General features: G+C 37.5%; 2 protein-coding genes across 3 annotated transcripts; both read right to left on the reverse strand.

Moving 5' to 3' along the window:
• Positions 1 to 6,849: 6,849 nt before the first annotated feature.
• On the reverse strand, positions 6,850 to 8,922 carry serpin-5 (serine protease inhibitor 5). Of its 2 annotated transcripts, none has more exons than XM_028308231.1 (2): positions 7,674 to 8,922; positions 6,850 to 7,070 (listed from the first exon to the last, which is right to left on the reverse strand). In XM_028308231.1, exon 1 carries the CDS (start codon positions 8,871 to 8,873, stop codon positions 7,686 to 7,688), a length of 1,188 nt encoding a protein of 395 aa, XP_028164032.1. In that variant the 5' UTR covers positions 8,874 to 8,922; the 3' UTR covers positions 6,850 to 7,070; positions 7,674 to 7,685. The 2 variants fall into 2 exon arrangements, with proteins under 2 accessions (XP_028164032.1, XP_028164031.1); XM_028308230.1 differs by having other exon boundaries at positions 6,943 to 7,066; positions 7,670 to 8,922.
• Positions 8,923 to 19,388: 10,466 nt separating this feature from the next.
• On the reverse strand, positions 19,389 to 21,005 carry serpin-32 (serine protease inhibitor 32). The gene has a single exon (XM_028308239.1). It carries the CDS (start codon positions 20,943 to 20,945, stop codon positions 19,746 to 19,748), a length of 1,200 nt encoding a protein of 399 aa, XP_028164040.1. The 5' UTR covers positions 20,946 to 21,005; the 3' UTR covers positions 19,389 to 19,745.
• Between the last annotated feature and the right edge of the window lie 739 nt (positions 21,006 to 21,744).

The following is a 21,744-nucleotide window of genomic DNA, read 5'->3' on the forward strand; positions in this document are numbered from 1 at the left end:
GTTTTTTTTATGACTGACACTGACATTGATTGACATATTTTATGTCATAAGTTGATAGGTGGTACGTTTCGTTTCTCGATAAGTAAATTCAAATTCAAATTTTTTTATAATAATATATTTTTTTTAAGTATAAAATTAAAACTAATAAAATAACAAATATTTACCGTTATAAATAATATTAATAGCGCCGCGTCGCGGACTATACATAAATTAATTAAAAACTCAATTATTTACTGAATGACTACCTATTGATCGAATATTAGTAAAATATTATTAAGACAGGTTGCAGACTAATGTTGATTTATGCTCTTAGTCAATGATATTTTTTGTTTTTATATAATATCATTGCTCTTAGTATAATCCACCTCCGCTTGATGTTCGTTCGGGATGCTCTTGACCTGCACTTCACCTCAGATCTTATTCTTATCTATGCCTCAGACTAAGGATGGTCTAAGTACTCCACCCACAGGCCGAAGGTGGTAGCGAGCGAGCTTCACCAGGAATCCTCAATTTAGTACTATTTATTTAGTAAGTTACATAAAAGTAAGTCAGGAACATACCTACCTACTCCCAAACAAAATTAAGTATGTAGACAATAAATGTCGGTTAAGAAGGTTAATGAGGTCATTTTTTGGTTTTTGGCTATTTCTCATCGCCACGGTTCTCATCGTCACCTTCGTGGCGAATTTTATTTCTAACTTATTTCAACTTTTTGTAAACAAAAATTGTAGCGCTTGTTGTGAAGATTGTATTCTCAGTAAATCAGTCAAATAGTGAGTCTCGTNTCTACAGCTGACTATACAATACAACCTTATTGACGTGTTGCGAACTTACTGGCTAATTTGGGTGTCACGAACTATTTGAAGCTGACTGTACATATTTCGTAAATGGATATTTTCCATCCTGTTTATGAGTCGTATGTAACGCAATTTAATTGCTAAAACCGTTATCGAAGCCATAAATCACGAATAGTTTTCACCATATTTAGAGTAATCAGCCCAACAAAAACAGATTCTGAGCGCCCCATTAAAATTAATATAGGTAATTTTAAAACTCATCAAGCCACCATTTAAATTCTATTCGATAAAAACTCGATGTGTGAATGGTTCTCGATCCATTTAATCTAGTTCTCGAATGCTTGAAGTTCTAGCTGTCATGGCAATCGACAATTTTGTATTTTATGCTGCTAATTCTAAACATCCATACAGGTATGTTTGTCAATGCTACAGAATACAGATAAAGCACCGATGAATAGGACCGACGCATTTATCTACTACACAATAATATTAGAGTAAAAAATTGATTGTTTGTAATAAATAGGCTCCGAAACTACTGGGACGATTTGAAAAATTCTTTCACCGTTAGAATCTTACATTATTTTTGATGAATATAGGCGGTAAGAAGTTCACCGGGGCAGCTAGTTAAATGTATTAATTTAGTAATCAACTAAAAAACTTAGGGAAAAGCAAACAATCAAACAGAACGGGCAACAGCAGCGCTCTCTGAAAAACATCAATCTTTTAAACTGCGATCTCCAACCCGCCTGCCAAGCGTGGGGATTAAGGTAAAACCCTCCACTATAGTGGAGGAGGCTCATAGTCCAGTAGTGGAATGTAAAGATGTTGTTGATGATGATGATTAAACTAAAAAAATCAATATACAGTTAATGAAATCAAACAACAAAGATCGCGAATCTGCCAATACAAATTCTCTTGTTCTAAGAAGAAACGTTATCTTTATTCATAAACATATTTCAAGATTCTGCAGTCAATCTTGTAGCTAACCCCGAGTTTGTCTTGTATTTTTAATTAGATTATTGTTAACTTCTCTTGTTTAAAACTTTAGTTGCTTTGTAAAAGTTTGTAATTGAGAGTCTTGAGTTTCAACACGGTGAGGGGTCAAAGAAGGTTGCATCAACATGACGGTATAAATAAATATTGTTAGGGTAATTTTATGAAAAATGTAAAAGCGACGGCATATATCAGTTTATAACTTGCTTGGCGTTCGTGGACTATGAGAAGGCCTTTGATTCGATCGCGACTTGGGTAGGGTTGCAGTCTCTCCAGGGTTCCATATTGACTATCGGTATATCGAGGTGCTGAAGTGCCTGTACAGAAACGCCACCATGTCGGTCCGAGTACAGGAGCAGAGCACGAGGACAATTCCTCTGCAGCGAGGCGTGAGGCAGGGAGATGTTATATCTCCGAAACTGTTTATACATTGTTAGTTGCAAATTCGTCCCTATTACAACAATTTAAGATACTTCAGTATTAAGCTTGATGTGCTGTCCTAATAGACCCACGGGTGGGGAAGAAAGATTCTCTGGAATAGAGTGGAGATCATTGACACACTGATATAGCTAGCTGACAAGCGCATTGCAGCTATGCCTATAGAGTGTGGAATACAGGAACACCTAACTGAACAACCAAACTCCAACAACCAAAACCGGGAAGATTTAGTTAGTCCTAAAGATTGCAGCACCATAGTTTTTTCTGGAGTTCAGCACTAAAGATATCCATTTAAGGTCTATTTAACCTTGGATTATAATAATAACTGTTTGTTATGGATCAGCATTTTCTCTCAATTCATCCACTGTAATCTACCTAGACCCTAAAACTGAATAAATAACAGAAATGTGGGTTATCAATAAGATTACATCTCCATTAATAAATTGTAATCGCTCACCCAATTTGCCTACAAAAATAGAAGATAAATTCGCCCCGGAAAGTGCTGAATGGCTCTTAGCAGAAATAAATGAATTGTGTCTACAGACATTTGCGGAGGGACCGCTAGGGGTGTCCCGGAGGAAGACGCTCGTATTAAATTACCCTCTTAATAATAAGGAAGTTCGGTATCACTGGACGTCATAACTAAAGGCTGCGGTACACAAGCCAGTTTCGCTTAGTACTGAAGGGAATTAAAACCATAACTTCGAACTCCTCCTATGTTCTTCTGATTAATTTCGTTGCGGGTCCAATGACAGTTTAACTTTCCTCAGGACAAATTTGACCTTCACTGGTCTTTTTTGGTCAAGCTGTAGATGCTGTAGATCCTAGCTAGCTACACAGGAGTTGCAGCGGTGGGAACGAGAGGTGGGAATAATCCCCGTAAGCTTGCATACTAGTTTTGTTAGTTTGTCGGCCGTTTGGTGTAGTGGTTCAGAACGGACTACTATGCCGAGAGGTCCCGGGTTCGATTCCCGGCCGGGCAGAAATTGAAATGATGAATTTTAATTTGTCGGGTCTGGGTGTTACAATGTATAATATGTATGTATTTAAAAAAAAAAGTATATAAGTAGTATATCCGTTAAGCTAGCACCCATAACACAAGCATATTAATTGCTTACTTTGGGACTAGATGGCGCTGTGTGAGATTGTCCAAAGATATTTATTATTTATTAGTTCCTTGCATATGCCACCAAATGTTATGAGTATACGTTTGGTTTTACTAGCATGTGAGCAGATCGCACATTAGATTTTTATTTTGTTGGAAACAAGGCACTTTGCGCCAGTTGCACGTATGCCTTTAAGAGCGTTTACGCCGATTGGCGCAAAAACAGTACTTTTTCAACTCGTTACAATCATTAACCAGTAATATTAGGGTCATTCCATCGTTTCGGGTGTTACGTTCGTACACACATATTCAACAATTTCATGTATTTTGAAATAGTATTTTAATATTGTTAGTGCCTTAATCTGTCCGTTTTTAGTTGTTTTATCTTAATAATAAAGTTTGTACAGCTTAGAATGTAGGATAACGAAAATATGATTCGAAAAGTGTGCGTTTCGGGCGTTACGAGATTTTGCCTCTATGTTCTGACTGTTGCTGCATTTACTCGAAATTTAGCGAATTTTCTTAAGGAATCATACCTAAAACTTACAGGACTTCTAAAGTATGACATTTACAAACCATGTAACATACAATCACTGTTAAATAAAACGTTTTACTATTTTTTTATAATTTTTTTCTTTGTTTCGGGTGTTACAATGGTTCTGTTTCGGGTGTTACGAGTACGAAAATTCAACTCGTTTTATCGATAAAATCGGTGTTTTATTAGTCTCTAGGTACTACAAAATAAGGAGTACAACAAATAAACACAAATAGAGCGAATTCTGGTTTGAAATTACGAAGCAGCTTTTTTTAAAAAATATACAAAGTTTAAGTTTAATTTTTCCTCAGAAAATAGCTTTTTCTATTGTTTTTGGCTTGAAATAGCATTACTTTAATTTCTAATTACGATATTTATTTACCTAAAATCGTGTGACCAACGTATTTCGCTTTCCCAATTCAAAATAATTATTAGAAGATATTTTTTTGACTATTGTGTGGAAAGCATATTTAATTACGATGATTTTAGTATATGCTGCACACAAATTGAATGAAAATTGTGAATGCAGTAACCAAATGTTTCATTGCAACCGAAGGTGTGACACGATGAGAACGCGAAAAATGACCCCGTTTTTTATCGTTCCATGTGATTTTTTCGTATTATTTTTGCTTCTATTACGATAACATTTATTTTGTATGTAGCTAAATAAATATTTTATCATCTGATATCAAAGTTATTGTTCTAACTTATACCGTTTATGAACTATTATTGTGTGACCATCAAATTTGAGTGTAAATGAGAAGTACCCTTTTATTTAAATGTCGCAGACAGTGGAGTGGAAAATCCAACTACCTAAGTCCTAATACATAATGAGAGTGGTTACATGTTTGCTATTATGGCGCAAGTACACTATGCGGAAAATTGTCCAACTCGAAGCGCTAGCCAGCACACCGAAGTATGGACTATGGGCGAGTAACCGAGATGGTGTTCACACTATTAAGTCTTGGCTAATTTCTTACTTGTACTTACGTCAACTGAATCATAATTTGCATGCATCATCATACATAGTTACAGCTTTGAGCTGCCGATGCCAACAACTTATCATGCCAGGGTCGACCCTGAGTTTGATGGTAATATTATTAATTATTACTACCTTTTTAAGTAAGTATTTACTTCTTTAACTCAGCTGTCGTGGTCATTGCTGATGACTTGTGATCAGAGCCGGACTTCTCTAAGTACGGACCTGGAGAGCCAGGACCCCTAGGTACTTGGCACTTATGGGACTCCCTTCTCCACCAAGGCAAGCCACTGCGACTGTACCTACTACAGCCAGTCATCATCATCATCATCTATCTTATTTTTATTTCTAAACGGTGAGCTATTTATGTACCTAGTTGTGTTAGAGGTGGTATGCTGTTGACTTAAGTTAAAAAAGGTGTCAGGTGTAATGTTTTTGTGACTAACAAAAATAAGGAAGGCTACATCTAAATCACATTAGTGAAGTCATACGTGGTAAAACCAGATTTTACTGTTCCAAAGAGTTAATTGATTTTATGACCGAGTGTCACAGTACAAAAAGTCAGTAGCATAATATGTAGATGTTTAAGATGATGACAGGAAAACGCAGCGTGTGATGTCCATCCACAAGGTGGGCCGACGATCTCATGGAGGTAGCAGAAAGGCGCGAGCTTAGGCCTTTGTGCAGCGTGGTTCAGCTGTGGCAGTCTTGTAGCTGAAATGATACGGCTAGCTAGGGCATATTACTTATTCTGTGGCTAGGGTCATGTATGTCAGACAACTAAGTTCATAAATCTATACTAATTATTTTAAATGCGAAAGTAACTGTCTGTCTGTCTGTCTGTCTTGCTTTCACGCCTAAACCACTGAACGGATTTTGATGAAATTTGGCATAGAGATAGTTTGCGTCCCGGAAAAGGACATAGGTTAGTTTTTATCCCGGTTTTTGAAACAGGGACGCGCGCGATAAAGTTTTTTTATGACACTTGTGACAGACAAAATTCCGGAAAGCGCGGAAAGCTAGTTCTGATATAAGTTTCCAGTCGTGACCAAAGATGGATTTTTTTAACTAATATTTTGTTACCAGTGTGTAGCTTAACGCATCTTATCTGGAACTGTGTCAATGTGAGTTAGGAGGTACTACAAAAATAAATGATTACAACAAAGCAGTAAGTATGTAAGCAGGTTTTATACATAGATACTTTAAATGCATTAGCTGACCTTTGTTTATTTTTAACTAGCTTTCCGCCCGCGGCTTCGCCCGCGTGGATTTTTGTCTGTCACAGAAAAACTTTATAGCGCGCGTCCCTGTTTCAAAAACCGGGATAAAAACTATCCTATGTTCTTTCCCGGGACTCAAACTATCTCTATGCCAAATTTCATCAAAATCGGTTGCGAGGTTTAAGCGGGAAAGCGTAACAGACAGACATACAGACAGACAGACAGACAGACAGAGTTACTTTCGCATTTATAATATGATATATATATATAGTTGGGATGCCTATTTAGCAATCGATATTTTTGGCTGTAGGTACCAAGATACCAACCGGGCACATGGAAATCATTGCTAAAGGCCTATGTTCAGCTGTGGACATCTTGTTGCCGAAATGATGATGACGACGAGTAAACTGTACCTACTTACTAAGTAAGCAAAAGTAGGATATTGCTGCTATTGCAATATAAATAGGTATTATTATGACCTAGTATTGTATATTAATCTGTGTTATGACTAAACGTGTAGATATTTTTATACCAATAATTTGCTGTTTCCTGGTTTTGATATTGCTACAAAAACATTATAAGATAAAAATACACCTAACTAGGTAGGCACACGCGTGATTATTAATTTAGGCTGGGTTGCAACATTTTACTTTAACTTTAACAAACGTCAAAAATTTGTCGAAGTCCATACAAAAAGCACCGGTTATCGTTATAGTTACCGTTAAAAATAGGTGGTGCAACTCAGCCTTAAAATTTTAAAACGGTAATATTAAAACAAGAAGTATTCACATAATTTAAAATGTAATTTAAGTCCGAAAATGAAGATAGAAAGCTATTTAAATATTATTATTACAAATTTTCTAATTGGATTCATCATTAAGTCATCTTAGTTTAATTACATAAAATATTTCTAATGTCATAAGATCTTTTTCATCATGAATTCTCTAAACTTTCAGCTTACAAACATGGCAGTCTTTTTTATCACTAATATTTTAAATAATATCGATGGGTGCCTGGAATAAAGCCGCAATAGCCATAGCAGCAGTTTTCCGATTAAGTGATTTTAGTAAACTGCGGTTCCCTATACACCTTTTGAATTTTTTTCAGAATTTTATCTTTGAAACTGCCTGATTTACCAAAAGCACTATGGATATTGAATCGTTATTCCCATTCATCATTTAAAATTTGTTGACCGGAATAATCGTGCCATATACAATGTGAAAACTTTTATTTAAATCTTCTACAAGCAAACGGCTATTACTGTATCCTTCAGATCAGCGCCCGAGGCTGCAATATCTACACTATTGCTGTTTGATTAATTGCACACTTTTTACCGGAATAAAACCACAATGGACTCTTACAGAACCGACTTTCAACGTATGAAGCGGCAATATGTATTTCTACCTTTTTTAAAGTATATTCTAAGCACTATAACCTTATGCACATTAAATGTTACTCCAGAAAAAAATAACGCATCGTTTGATATACAAACCGTTTTGATACGCCTCGTACTTAGTTTAGAATTATTCAAAATTGACACTAAATCTCTTCTCCTGTAAAATTGTGTTTTGTCGATTGTGGCTTTATTCCCGGCACCCATCGATATAAAAACATACACTTAAAACACAGTAGGTTTCGAGTAAATGCCTCCGAAGATCATTGTCATGGTGGTCTTCTCCATCAAGAAGTAAATGAAAGGTTTGTTAGCATGGAAAGTGGGCGAGGAGATCCTATCTGCGAAGAATGCTTCAGTGACAGCTGACGCCACCGTCCCTGACTCCGTAACCTCTATATCTGCTTTGTGCACTATCGCAGACACGAAAATATCTTCAGCCGATACTCTGCCGAAATTAGCCAAGTTAGGCTGGAATATATCAAACACACCCATATCGTTTAACGGCTTGTTCATAACCAAATTCGTGCTGATCTTGAATCGAGGAATTTTCACATCAATTTCCTCCTCGCCGAATTCCTCAACGTCCTGTTCTAGCTGTCCAAAGATATCTTTCAAGCTTGTTTTGGCTAGATTCTTATAGGCATCAGTCACTTTCACGTTTGGGTACGGTAGAATGAAGAGCATGCTGTATTTCTTGTCGTTACCGTAGGGGATTTCTAAAGCAAACGCTTCCATTGATCTGATATTCGAGAAAGCGAACATTGACTTCTGGGACATCATGTTGACACGTCCGATCACATTTTTGCCCTCGTCGTAAAATACCTCCTCTTTTGTGTCTGAAGCATTGAAAGGTGACGACCACAGGCCTTTGAATGAGATCACATTTGTCAAAATCATCCTAGACTCTTCGAAGTCTTCCGAATGCAGCACGTTTTTCACGTTCGCTCCGGTCCTTTCTATTTCATTGTTGGCTATGTTAGCCGAATTTGGATCTTGGAAATTCAGGACAGTCACCGTCGAGTTGAAGTCTTGTCGCATGCTCCGTTCGAATTCCGGGTAAACTTTGAAGTTGGAGTCGAGAAACACGAAGTTTTTGCTCGTGAGTGTGACGCCGGTCGTCGAAGGGTTCAAAACGACTGACGTCAGCTCTTTGTACCCACTCACGAGCGTTCTTTTGTCTTTCGGGAGAATGAAGGTCCGTGCAAGCTGGTTGTAGCTGTTGCCTGTAGCCCCAAGGGCCACCGCGCTCATCAAAGTCCATATTCCAAACGGTGATATCACCACATGACCTTCTTTTTGCAGTTGCGTATGATGCACTAGCTCGATGCTAAAGTTTCTAGGTCTATCACTAAAGTCAATGGCACAAAAACACGCCGATACGTGAACCAACAACAATAGAGCTAACTTCATTGTGTTGTCGACCGTTGCTCGGAATGAACTAAGCAATTATCATGCGAAACGAGATTCTGACTAATTTATAGCTATGTATAAATACAAACAAACACGTTGGGTATTTGATATCTTATTGCCTTGTGTTACGGTTTTATTTGGATGTGCTGTCGTTCGGAAAAGATGCTCAACCGGTTCACAATCGTTCTGGTTGTAGAGTACCTTAGTATGCGATGAGGCATCCAAACTTTTTCACCTTTGCATTCGGCAACTTCACGTGTGTTTACGGGGTGATGGAATATAAATACAAGGAAAATTCCTACAAAAACTGGCTTTCAAAGCTCAAATTAGCATAAAACCCAAATGTATTTTTCTATAAACAGAACCGTCTGAATGTAACTGTTTGCCAATGTAAATACACCTATATGACCCTAGTTAATTCTATTTTTTGCTTTAAAAAATAGTTACCTACCTGCTTATGTACAAAAAGTTACTTAATAGGAACAAATTATGTTTAAAGGATAATAATTAATGTTGAATCGTATAAGGATTTTTCCAATGACGATGGTTCGTTTTCAAGAATATTGTAAGTAATTTATTCTAAGCACGACCGTATAATGGAACCGATTGAAATTATCATTCTTACGGTTTAACATAGCTCGCTAGTTATAATTTTTTGGATGAATAGTAATAAGTATTTGTTTTAAGGATTTACTGTCATGGTCATTGACTCCAATATCCGATTTTATGAGTCGCCACCATAGGCCTTTGACATGGCCCCTGGTGACTCCCTCAGCTCAGTACCTCTAGTAGGAAAAACTTTCGAGTTCGTTTCGTTGCGTATTCAAAGTGTCATCGAAAAATTTTGTATGAAAAATTAAACAGCGCCCCCTAGGGCGGCTATAATATAGGGGGCGCTGTTTAATTTTTCATACAAAATTTTTCGATGACACTTTGAATACGCAACGAAACGAACTCGAAAGTTTTTCCTACTAGAGGTACAGAAATTCGGAATCATTATATTATGTATATTCAAGCATCCTAGCCAAATTGGGTATGGGAACTTATATTATGTAATTTTGGTACTCTACGGGACTATTCCCACCTCTCGTTCCCACAGCTGCAACTCCTGTGTAGCCAGGCAGGATCTACAGCTTGACCGCCAATGTAGGCACTCTAGTTTAAATTGAAAAGTATGGAAATGTCAATTTAAACCAGTGTTCATCCCGGGTTTAACTTTTTTATAATAAGGCCTCACAGTCCAAACATGGAAAATTGAACTGAGATCCTCTCTGACTCGGTCGAGGGTTGAACCACTGAATATTTTAAGCGTAACGACGCATAATGACTTCGTTCGTTTCAGCCTAATGACGTTCACTGTTGGACAAAGGCCTCCCCCAAGGATTTCTGCAAAGATCGGTCCTGCGCCGCCAGCATCCAGGCACCTCCCGCGACCTTCACCAGATCGTCGGTCCACCTAGTGGTAGGTCTGCCCACACTACGTCTTCCGGCTCGTGGTCGCCACTCGAGAACTTTTCTGCACCCGCGGCCATCGGCTCTGCAAGCTATGTGCCCCGCCCACTGCCACTTGATTTTAGTGATTCTCCAGGCTAAGAAGGTGGACTTATGCCAACAAAACTCATTGTTTATGTAGAAGTTTAGATGGCCACATGTTGTGAATATACCTCCTTATCTGTCTGCCTATTACCTACAGTGTGAAATTTTCTGAATCATAGGAATTTTATTATAATGGTTGTGAATCATAATATTTGTTTGATTGTGGTTTCTTGTTGTCCTGGTTTTTATTCACGTAAGTAGTCATACTGACTGCTTTGCGCACAATGACTTTTACTTGCCATTAGGATACTATTAGACCACTGTTGCACACTATCCCGCTGGATGCAGGCCGCTACCAACCGGTCATTGTGGAAATCACTAGCGGAGGCCTATGTTCAGCAGTGGACGTCATGGCTGAAATCATGATGATGATTGTACTGTCTTCTTTATACTTCGAACTTTATTCTTCTGATTAAATTCGTTGCGGGTTCCAAGACACTTAGCTATCCCTCGGGACTACTCAACCTTCACTGGTTGGGTTTCATTGGAGGCCAAGCTGTAGATCCTGGTTATACAGGAGTTGCAGTGGTGGGAATGCGGTGGGATAAGTCATAACCCACTTTATTTTAAGCAAACATGACAAACCAATGATTTTCTAGTTAGCTCTTATCTATAAAATTACGTCATATTGTACTGCACTTGAAATATTACAAATCATGCTTATTATAACACCTCATAGTAAATTGATTTGATGCGGAAATGTGTCATCACGTTTGTATGCAGAGTCCACTGATGACATTGTTCAGTTCAAAGTCAAAGATAATTTCTGTAAAGTTTCGTATAAAAATACATTTTATAGCCTGACCAGGAACATAAAAACCCTGGCATAGAGGCGCGTCAATTGCATTTGATAGTGCAACACTGAGTACAGTCGTACCTGTGTTAAATTAATAGGCTAACTTTATGTATCAGGATTCAGGATTACGGGCTTATTTGATATTTTCATAAATTAACAAAAAAATATTATTATAGGTAACCTGTACCTCTAGTAGGAAAAACTTTCGAGTTCGTTTCGTTGCGTATTCAAAGTGTCATCGAAAAATTTTGTATGAAAAATTAAACAGCGCCCCCTAGGGCGGCTATAATATATAGGGGGCGCTGTTTAATTTTTCATACAAAATTTTTCGATGACACTTTGAATACGCAACGAAACGAACTCGAAAGTTTTTCCTACTAGAGGTACTGATTTAAATAAATTAAATGAAACCATCAATCGAGCTAGTAGAATTTATTTTATTATTCATCAATACAAATTCAGAACTTGAATATTCAACTGCAATGTCTGCTCATGAACGCTTCAAACTCGGTACTTCTTTCCCAATCCCATAAAATTCAACACTTAGAAAGTGAAAAATTTTTTAAAAATAGGTAGTTGAAACAAACCACAGCTAATTTTCTTATTGGACTGTACTATACGATAAACATGTCAGTCAATTTGACAACCTTTGTCGGAAACATTATTCAATGAAAATATTGTCCAAACCCTTAGTATTTCTCTTCGACAAATACCTTAACACATTGTGAACCACTTTTCTTTCACGACTATAAAAATATTTTAGCAATTTAATTCATAAAACCAATTGCGCACATTTAAAATAAACTTTGTTTACACTTTGACAGCAATAGACTGACATGCAAGGTGACATGTCAATGAAGTTTTCAGTTACTGTTGCCATTAAAAGAAATTAGTACCATTAGTTTTCCGCAACATGGCGAGGGTTTTTATGTTCCTGGTCAGGCTATAATAAATCATCTACTTACGAGTATGTCATGTGTGTAAACATACATACATTAAATTTTTATTTTAATAAATTACATAAGTTAAATTACTAACAACTTGATTATATATTTTATGTAGTTTTTTAAATATAATAATGATTGTCATTATCATCATCAAAGGACGTTCACTGCTGAACAATAATGAAGGCCTCCTCCAATGATTTCCAGATTGCCCGGTTGGCAGTCCAGAATGATCCAGAGCGTTCCTGCTACCTTAAAATAATGAATCCTAAGGTTTTAATCAATTGTCAAATTCAGATTAATAATCTTAGGAGACATTTTTCTCACCTATCCTTCCTTATAATTTCGTCATTATTATTAAATGATTCAAATAAAATAAATACTGCAAAAAATTACCTACCTTACCTAGATTACGTCTTACTTACTTATCAAAGTTTCGTTTTCGCATTCCGCTAGCAGTAAAATTGCTGTTGTAAATGAAAAGGAGCGTTGTAAAACGTTTTTCTTTCAGATAGTCAGTTATCTGATGACAAATCTTACTATACAAAGTGAGTATGAGAAGGTACCTATTACCACAGTATATATATGAGCTAAAGCAGTACGGAAGCTTAGCCCTTTCGGCGAGTTAAATACCTACACTTCAACTGAGTGTTAGGGTTGGCACTCTAAATCTTTATAAAATTAATAAGGTTCTTACTTACTTATTTATTACAACGTTTATTTAGGTTTATTAATTATCAAATACCTAATGGAATAAATTAATTGACAAAGTAGTTAACAAAAAAATAAATCGTTAATTAGGTTCTTTAATGATCGAATAAATTGATTAAGTACTATTAGAGGCCGGTAGAATATCTATTCTCATAAATAAAATACCGGATACTTACTTTCACATACCTATTGCCTCATTTTAAATACAGTTCATCACTTAGTACAAAAGCGCGCGGAGAAAATTACTTTATCAAATAGAAAACATAATTTGTTAAAAAGCGTAATTACGTAATTTAAATAGAACTATTACAAAATCAGATGTAAGCACTTTATTTAAAAAGTAATATTTAATCATTTTTACAATTCAGAATTATTACGAAGTTTAAAAAATGAAAGTTCTGGTTTTGGAAATGCCGAGTTCAAGCAGCCGTATACTACGCAATACACTCGTGGTGGCATTGGCATGTTTTTAAAAATACAGCGGACAGTGCATGCAATAGAATTATTATTAAAAACAACGCGCGCGACACTCGCGACGGATGGACTGCGAGGTTCGCTTAGAGCTCGTGTAAAGCGTGCGTCTGTGTGCGTGAGTCTGATTTCGAGCGTTTGTATGAAGCTTCCGTACTGTTTAATTTATCTACTGTGCTATTACCTTGAGTTCACTAGAGAATCAAACCTTGAACAACCGGGTAGAAACCGGGTCTTTCTCGTACCAATGGACCAAGATGCGTAAATGCAGACAGAATCGCATTGTAAAGTCACCTTGAAGGTTTTTGAACAGATATGTGTCAAAGCAGGGTTAGTTTTAGTGTTTTTGTTAAATCGCATTTTCATGATTTAAGGTATAAAACAGTGTAATTTTAGCATTTTTGTTAAATCGCACTTGAAAATTACATAATTATTTAGCCTTTTAATAAGCCCTGCGAATCGAGACGCTGAAATGATGGTGATGATGATGTTTTGTTCTAGGGTGTTTAGTTAGTTCCATCATCATTATGGCCATAGAAGCTCTATTGCATCATGAGGTCGTCGATCCACCTTGTTTGTGCACGTGCCAAGCTGCCCTTCCGGCACTTGACCTCCAATCCAGATCCTTGCTGCCCCATCGCACCACCAAGCAAAACATCCTCAACATAAACAGTGTGAGTGTGCTTACCATGAGTTTACGTTAGGTGTGCTCGCTGACGAATGCGTAAAAAAATCTATGAAAATATAAGTTCTTGAAGTAGCCGCTAGGGGCGTTGCGCAATCTGTCGTTGTCGTCTGTTTTTCAGCAGTCACTTTGATAGCGAGATCACTAACGTACACTTATGGTAAGCACATTGAACGCCCTTCCAAAATAACCACACAATTACGGAGATGAATCGAACGCATAGTATAGGAAATGAAACAATGTAAAACCTTGGCGGTAACTGTGCGAAACGAAGACAATGCTGATATACTTACGCAGACCAAAATGTATTTGTCAGGGAACATGGTCCAACACCAAGGTTAATGGTTTTGCAATTTAAATCATTCAATTCAGGATGCACTCGTCTTATTACGGTTTTGTTTGGTGTGACGTCATTTTGTGCGAGGTTCCCATAGAATTTCTGGTTCGTCTTCTGACTTACTGGCAGTTTTAATTGCCCAAATGCCCAAAACCCTTGAAAAAGAGGCTGACAATAGTGGCTGAGTGTCTTGCGCTGCTTCTTCTCAGCACTGGCCCATTTATTGTCCCGAAGCTGTGGTAGGTAGTACTGGGACGTGTAAAAGTGTTTTTAAAAGTTTACTTGAAAAAATAAAATAAGTATTATGAGTTTCTTATAAGTTTTAAATATGGCTGAAACATTAATTTGGACGATTGGTGAAACATTTTATGGTCATCAGCCTGTTTAGTGAGTGTATGTCCCACACAATTAATTTGGCACTGGATTTTTTTAATAAGTTAATCTAATATTAAAGCTCGAGTTTCTAAAAGGTATAAGGGACTATGATGAAGTCAATATAAAATCAAGCATAAATGATTGGTCGAACAACATTTCGAGCAATTATAAACTTAGATCTTAAGAATTTCTTAACTCAGTGTCGTTTCATAATGATCATAAAATTCGTACCACCGAGCCCTTATTAGATCGTAATAAATGTAGTACAGGGCCTTCACCAAAAGATAAGGCACTTGTTACAGTAACTATGTTCATGGGAGAAGTTATATGATTGTCTTCCAGATAGTTGTTTAACTATGGGAACTAACACTTTGTTTGGTGTAAATTTACGAGCGAATTGTGGCATCTTGATAGTTTCGCACACCTATTCGGGATAGTTTAATAGTTTAATTGTCCGCTATCAATCTTATGGATTTACAGAACTAGGTAGTTCCGTTGTACGAGTAATATAGCGTTAACAATATAACTTATGCTGCAAACATGTAACATTTCACTCATTTGGATGTAAAAACTGACAAATCTTTTTTTCTTCTTCTGCAAATAAGCAGGCTTTTGCAAAGCGCTTTTACACGTCCCAGTATTACTGTTAGCACTGCTTCGAGACAATAAATGGTCCAGTGCTGAGAAGAAGCAGCGCAAAAAACTCAATTACCTTTGTCAGCCTTTTTCGAGGGTTTACAATAGTTAAATAAATATTGACGTGCGATGTGTATTGTTTTCATGTGCATGGTTAAAGTAGCAGGCACATTTCTATGAAATCAATCGGTGGCATCTGTATCAGGCCTAAAATGAGAGGTCACGTTTCTGAACCTTAAGTCATCACTGGTAACACACATTGGTTGTTGGCCTATGTTCAGCAGTGGACGTCCTATGGCTGAGATGATGATGATGATGAATATTATTTCACACCACTGGATCGCCATGATAATGTGTATCTACGAGGTAGTATTTTTTGTTTTCATTCATCGATTGTATTGAACGATCACAAAATTGTCGTGACCGTAACACGAGTTCATGGCAAAATGCGTGATCCTGCAAAAAATGCCATGAGAAATTGTTACACTATGTGTAGTAAACTGAGTGTGGGACCGACGATCTGGTGAAGGTCGCGGGAAGCACCTGGATGACCGGTCGTTGTGAAAATCTTTGGGGGAAGCCTTTGTCCAGCAGTGGACGGCATTAGGCTGAAACGAATGTGTAGCTATTGTATCATCAAATGGTTAAGGTTTTCGTTGCGGGTCCAATGACAGCTTAACTTTCCCCTGGGACAAACTTGACCTTCACTGGTTGGGTTGTTATTGGCGGTCAAGCTGTAGATCCTGGCTACACAGGGGTTGCAGCGTTGGGAACGAGAGTTGGGAATAGTCCATAATGTATGTAAGGAAGCTCAAAGAGCGCTAATGACCACGCCCTCCCGGGTTTTTCACCCAGCATCTAAGTATTTAAATGATTGTATTTGTGTGGAAATGTGTAATGTCTTTGAAAAAAGTTTATTTGTTGATTCTAATAAATTTTAGCGACATGAACAACGGAAAATAAGTCCCTAGATAGATTGTAATTATCCTTGTTTACGGTAAATATTATGTTTTACTTATCATGTTAATAACAATAACTACATAATATTATAATTTCAAATAAATGTTAATCTTCTTCTTTCTTCTTCTTTTCAGCCAAATGACGTCCACTGCTGGACAAGGGCCTCCCCCAAGGTTTTCCACAATGAACGGTCCTGCGCTGCCCGCATCCAGGCTCTTCCCGCGACCTTTACCAGATCGTCGGTCCACCTAGTAGGAGGCCTGCCCACGCTACGTCTTCCATCCCGTGGTCGCCACTCGAGAACTTTCCTGCCCCAACGGCCATCGTCTCTACGAGCTATGTGCCCCGCCCACTGCCACTTGATTTTAGCAATTCTGCGAGCTATGTCGGTTACTTTGGTTTTCCTGCGGATCTCCTCATTTCTGATTCGATCACGCAGGGAAACTCCGAGCATAGCACGCTCCATCGCCCTTTGGGTGACCTTGAGCCTTCTTATGAGGCCCATAGTAAGCGACCACAAATGTTAATAAATAGGTATTATTTACTACGTGCCGCTCCTATACCTTAGATTAGACACTGACAGAGTTTAGCGCTAGACTTAGTACACAGTGTTTAGTTTGACGTGCTGTATTAGGAAATATTAGCACACAAAAAACTATGATAATATTTAATTTTTAAATTTGAATATTACAGACGTATAATTAAACAATTATTTTAGTTAAAAAATCGGATCCGGCTATAGACTTGATAATTTACGGAATTTGGTTTTAAAATTCAAACGGTTGGTCACGACTTGATTATAATTGAAATTTGTTCAGTAGGTAAACTTACTTTTAAAAGTTATAAGGGGTATCGGTTTTCTAGATCAATAAACTGATAAGTACGGGACTATTTCCACTTCTCGTTTCCACCGCTGCAACTCCTGTGTAGCCAGGATCTACAGCTTGACGGTCAATAGAAACCCAATCAGTAATGGTCAAGTCTGTCATTGAACCCGCAACGAAATTAATCAGAAAAACATAGGAGAAGTTCGAAGGTAAGGTTCGACTTCCCATTTTGATTAATGGACAGGTATTAAAAAGCTACTCGACTGGACATCCTAAACTGCTATCGTGGTCGTCGTTTCAGCCACATGACGTCCACTGCTGGGCAAAGGTCTCTCCCAAGGATCTCCACAACAACCGATCCTGTGTTGCCCGTATCCAAGTACCTACTTAATTCCCGAGACCTTCACAAGATCTTTAGTCCACCTAGTGGGAGGCCTGCCTACACTACGTCTTCCGGCCCGTGGTCGCGAGAACATTTAATTTTCTGCCCCAGCGGCCGTCAGCTCTACGACGAGCTATGTGCCCCGTTCACTGAGCATTTCTGCGGGCTATGTTGGTCACTGGTTTTCCTGCGGATCTCCTCATTATGAAAACTCCTAGCATAGCATATACCATCTTCCAATATTATCCATTTATCTATCTGATCATACTAAGTAGTAAACCTACTGACTCCCATTCCTTTACCAACGGTTCATCTTTTTGCCACCGCTATGATATCATGTTGCAAAGTGTTTACGCTAGCAAACTGTATAAAAAATGCTACAATAGGGGCAATTAAACAGTTATGTCGTTAGTTGTAAATAATACCACTGTTACATAATCTTTGACGACCTAGGACAAAGTGGTAGTTGTAGTGTAGTAAATAGACACCGATGTACTACAAGGCTGTCTTGAAGGGATTCAAGGATAATAAACACATAAATAAATACTGAAAAATTAATTGCTTCTTCATTACTTAATCTATCTATTCACTGTGATGTTTATTATGTATGATGAGAGTGTTTTCTATGTGTATGTTATTTACAAAAAAAGTATAAGTTGTTTATATCCGCTGTCTAGTACCCATAATAGGTACAAGATTTGCTTAGTTTGGGACTAGAGGCGCAGTGTTACATGTCAAAGGATATTATTTATTTATGTCTACAATGCTTTTTTAGGAATCGAACCAGACACCTCAAGATTCAGAGTAATTTTTGGTCATGAAAATTCTTGGTTTGGTTACACACTGTTGAACCTATTTTAGTTGTAGGATTACAAAATACTAATAAACTCCCTTAATGTATGAATTTATTTACAAGGAAGCTGTATGATTATTATTTTTAGCTACCAACCATTTCAAAATGGCAAATAAGTTTTTGCAGATTCAAAACGGTTCATCATCATCATCATTTTAGCCATAGGACGTCCACTGCTGAACATAGGCCTCCTCTAATGCTTTCCACGTTGATCGATTGGTAGCGGCCTGCGTCCAGCGCTTCCCTGCTACCTTTACGATGTCGTCGGTCCACCTTGTACTTAGGTGGATGTTCAAAACGGTTGGAGATACCTAAATAATTTGGCATACAAACAGTCACTAACTATTTTAATTAGAAACTTATGAAATTATAAACAGCCTACAACATTTATATCAAGGAACTTTTCTCACGCTCGACAATAATGAATGAATTAAAAAACACATAATTTAAAACACGTTTTTATTTCAGTACAAAAAATTCATACATTACATCCTATAACTGGCCAATCACATATTAACAATTCGCGAACGAAAACAATAAAAATATACATAATAATGGTAACTTTAATTTGTACAGTCATGAACACAAAGAAATAATATAACTTTTAAGTTTAAAAAAGGTTCTTATGACAACTAGATAGATGACATTATCGCAGAACCCAATCTATCGTGGTACAGAAGACCGCATATTAGCTAAATACTGGCATTTTGTGTAGAATTAATACCTACTTAGGCTGAGATGCACCACCAACTTTGACCGTAACTATAACGATAACCGGTGCTTTTTGTATGGAGTTTGACAGTTTTCTGACGTTTGTCAAAGTTAAAGTAAGATGGTGCAACCCAGCCTCAGGTGCTATTTAGCTACAAAATTAATTAGTAAATCATTAAGTGTTGTCATTGTCCATACTCGTCTTGAAGATAGGTAATAATTATGTATCTATCTGAAATGCGTAATCTTGACTTGACCATAATTAATCGCAATGACAATTGAAACACAACCATAACTTACATTTGTTTTAGTACTTATAAAACGAACACATGTAGAGACATTAAATAAAAAGAAACAATTTCGAATCCTTTCTAAAGATTTATACTCGTAGATACAAACAAAAATTATTAATGTTTCTAAGTGGCAGGAATGTTGCTTAAAGTTATAATAAAATTAATCTACATGTGAAATAAAATCTAGAAACAAAATAGCGTGTCCATTTTATTTTGTTTCTGTTTTTATTTTCATAATACAATTAGTCAACTTCACAGAAAACATCGTCTCGAGATTCCAAATATTCAAAACCAATCAATCTAAAGATGGCTCACCGTAGACACCAGCGAATAATATTACATTTGAACTTCTCTCCATTATTAAAAATATGAATTCCCTATTCGCTTCAAACCTTTGCGCTAGAATGCGATTTTCCAAACCTACAACGGTTGACGCTGCTGCCGTAGTCCCTTCCTCCGTGACTTCGATCTCAACATTCTGAATCGTCTTTGTGACGTACAAAGGACTGTCTGCTACACCAGGCAGCTGGGATTTCTTGGAATCAAATATAGAAACTATACCAGAGTACTGCAACGGAGTTATCATATCCTGACGAGTCGATAATTTAAGACGGGGGATAAAACAATCCACGTCAGTGCCACTGCCAGTTTCCCTTAACTCAGCGATCCAATCCATGGGTTTGGTAGCCAAATTCTTCAAAACTTTGTTAGTAGGAACCCCGTTGAAAGGTAATAAAATCATCATCGAATACTGCCCGTTCTTCCCGTAAGTCATTTCCAAAACTTGGGCCTCAATTTGTTCGGGATACGCAATATTATGCGGTGCTTTTTGGTACATCATGTTCACTGATCCTATGTTCTTCCCTTGGAGGTTGAAGAATGAGCTCTCTTTTGTCCGGGACGGGTCGAATTGGTACGTCCAGCTTGCTTTGAAGTAAAGAGCATCCACCAGGACCATTCTTAAATCTGTCAAGAGCTCAGGAGTTACAGCATTTGCGATTAGCCCATCCGTAGCGAGGCACACGTACAAATTAATATCATGGGCTAGTTTCGTGGTGTTAGATGGGTCCACCACATAAATGTCAGTGTTATAAGACGTCGCTGCTTCACAAAATTCGGGCAACACCTCCAAAGAGCAATCAGGGAACATAGCTGATTGTCCTATTAACGTGACATCTTCTTTGTTACTCTTTAATTGATTATTCACAGCTCTGTGCAAAGCTTGAGTCGTTCTCAAGTCTCTCGGCAGTTTTAATCCTTTCATTAATTCCAAGAACGTTTCGCCAGATGATCCTTCGGCTAATAAAGAGAATATGCTCCATATTGACAAAGGTGATATAGCGATGTTCTTCTTCCCAAAATTGTCTTGGTACGCGTAAGTGTTTTCGAGTAGTTGCAACGCGAATTCGTTTATAGACGCGAAGCTTTGTATTTCTGCCGGCGCTGCGCACGCGCTTGCGAAAACCGCGCACACCACTGATACAACCTTCCACATTCTACTCACAGATAGTACTAACTAAGTTCGACTCCGACGCAAACCGATGCTATCCACAATGGACTTCTCACGTCGGACTCACTCACAATGACTATCATTTAACTGATTACCTAACCTCTAATCACGATCCAAGGGTTTATATGGACTAGCGTGCGAGTCAATCGATTTGTTTCACTTGACTGTCCCTAATTCGGATAATAAATCGTTTAGGATCGAATTAGCTGTTGTTTGTGCAAGTTTGAATTATGTGTTTGTACCTAATTAGCGTGATAAAATTGAAAAGCTTGAGACATTAAACGTTTTGTTAATTACTTTGTACCTAGTCAATGAAGAAAAATAGCTTTTTCGTATTAAAATCGTTCGTTTCAGTTAAATGACGTCCACTGCTGTTCAAAGGCCTCCCTCAAGGATTTCCATAACGACTGAATTGTCCTGCGCCGCCTGCATCCAGGCACCTCCCGCGTATGTAGTTAGTAAAATTGACCTAATTTTATATGCTGTCATAACGTCATTGCCCATATAAAAAGACAATACTTGAGGGCAAATGTATGACAAATGGAACCCTTGATGTCACTAGTTGGCAAAGTCATTCAGCTATTAGTTACAAAGCTGTTCTTGTTGTTGTTACTCTTTAACATCCTTTAATTATGTGACTTGCAAAAAAATCGGATGCTGAAGTCACTAAAAATCTAAAGCAAAACTAAATCCGTTTTCAAGGCGTTAGTGAAGTGTTTTATTTTTTTGGAATTATTGGTAAAGGTGTTAACTGCCCAATTAAGAAGGAGCTGACCTTTGTCTT

Source organism: Ostrinia furnacalis, unplaced genomic scaffold (genome assembly GCF_004193835.3).
Source record: "Ostrinia furnacalis isolate ACB-3 unplaced genomic scaffold, ASM419383v2 OfSCF2396, whole genome shotgun sequence".
NCBI classification, from domain to species: Eukaryota; Metazoa; Arthropoda; class Insecta; order Lepidoptera; family Crambidae; genus Ostrinia; species Ostrinia furnacalis.

What these genes read in the sequence shown, in the direction of transcription:
- serpin-5 (XM_028308231.1), bottom strand. Translation starts at nt 8,873, where the DNA reads ATGAAGTTAGCTCTATTGTTGTTGGTTCACGTATCGGCGTGTTTTTGT.
- serpin-32 (XM_028308239.1), bottom strand. Translation starts at nt 20,945, where the DNA reads ATGTGGAAGGTTGTATCAGTGGTGTGCGCGGTTTTCGCAAGCGCGTGC.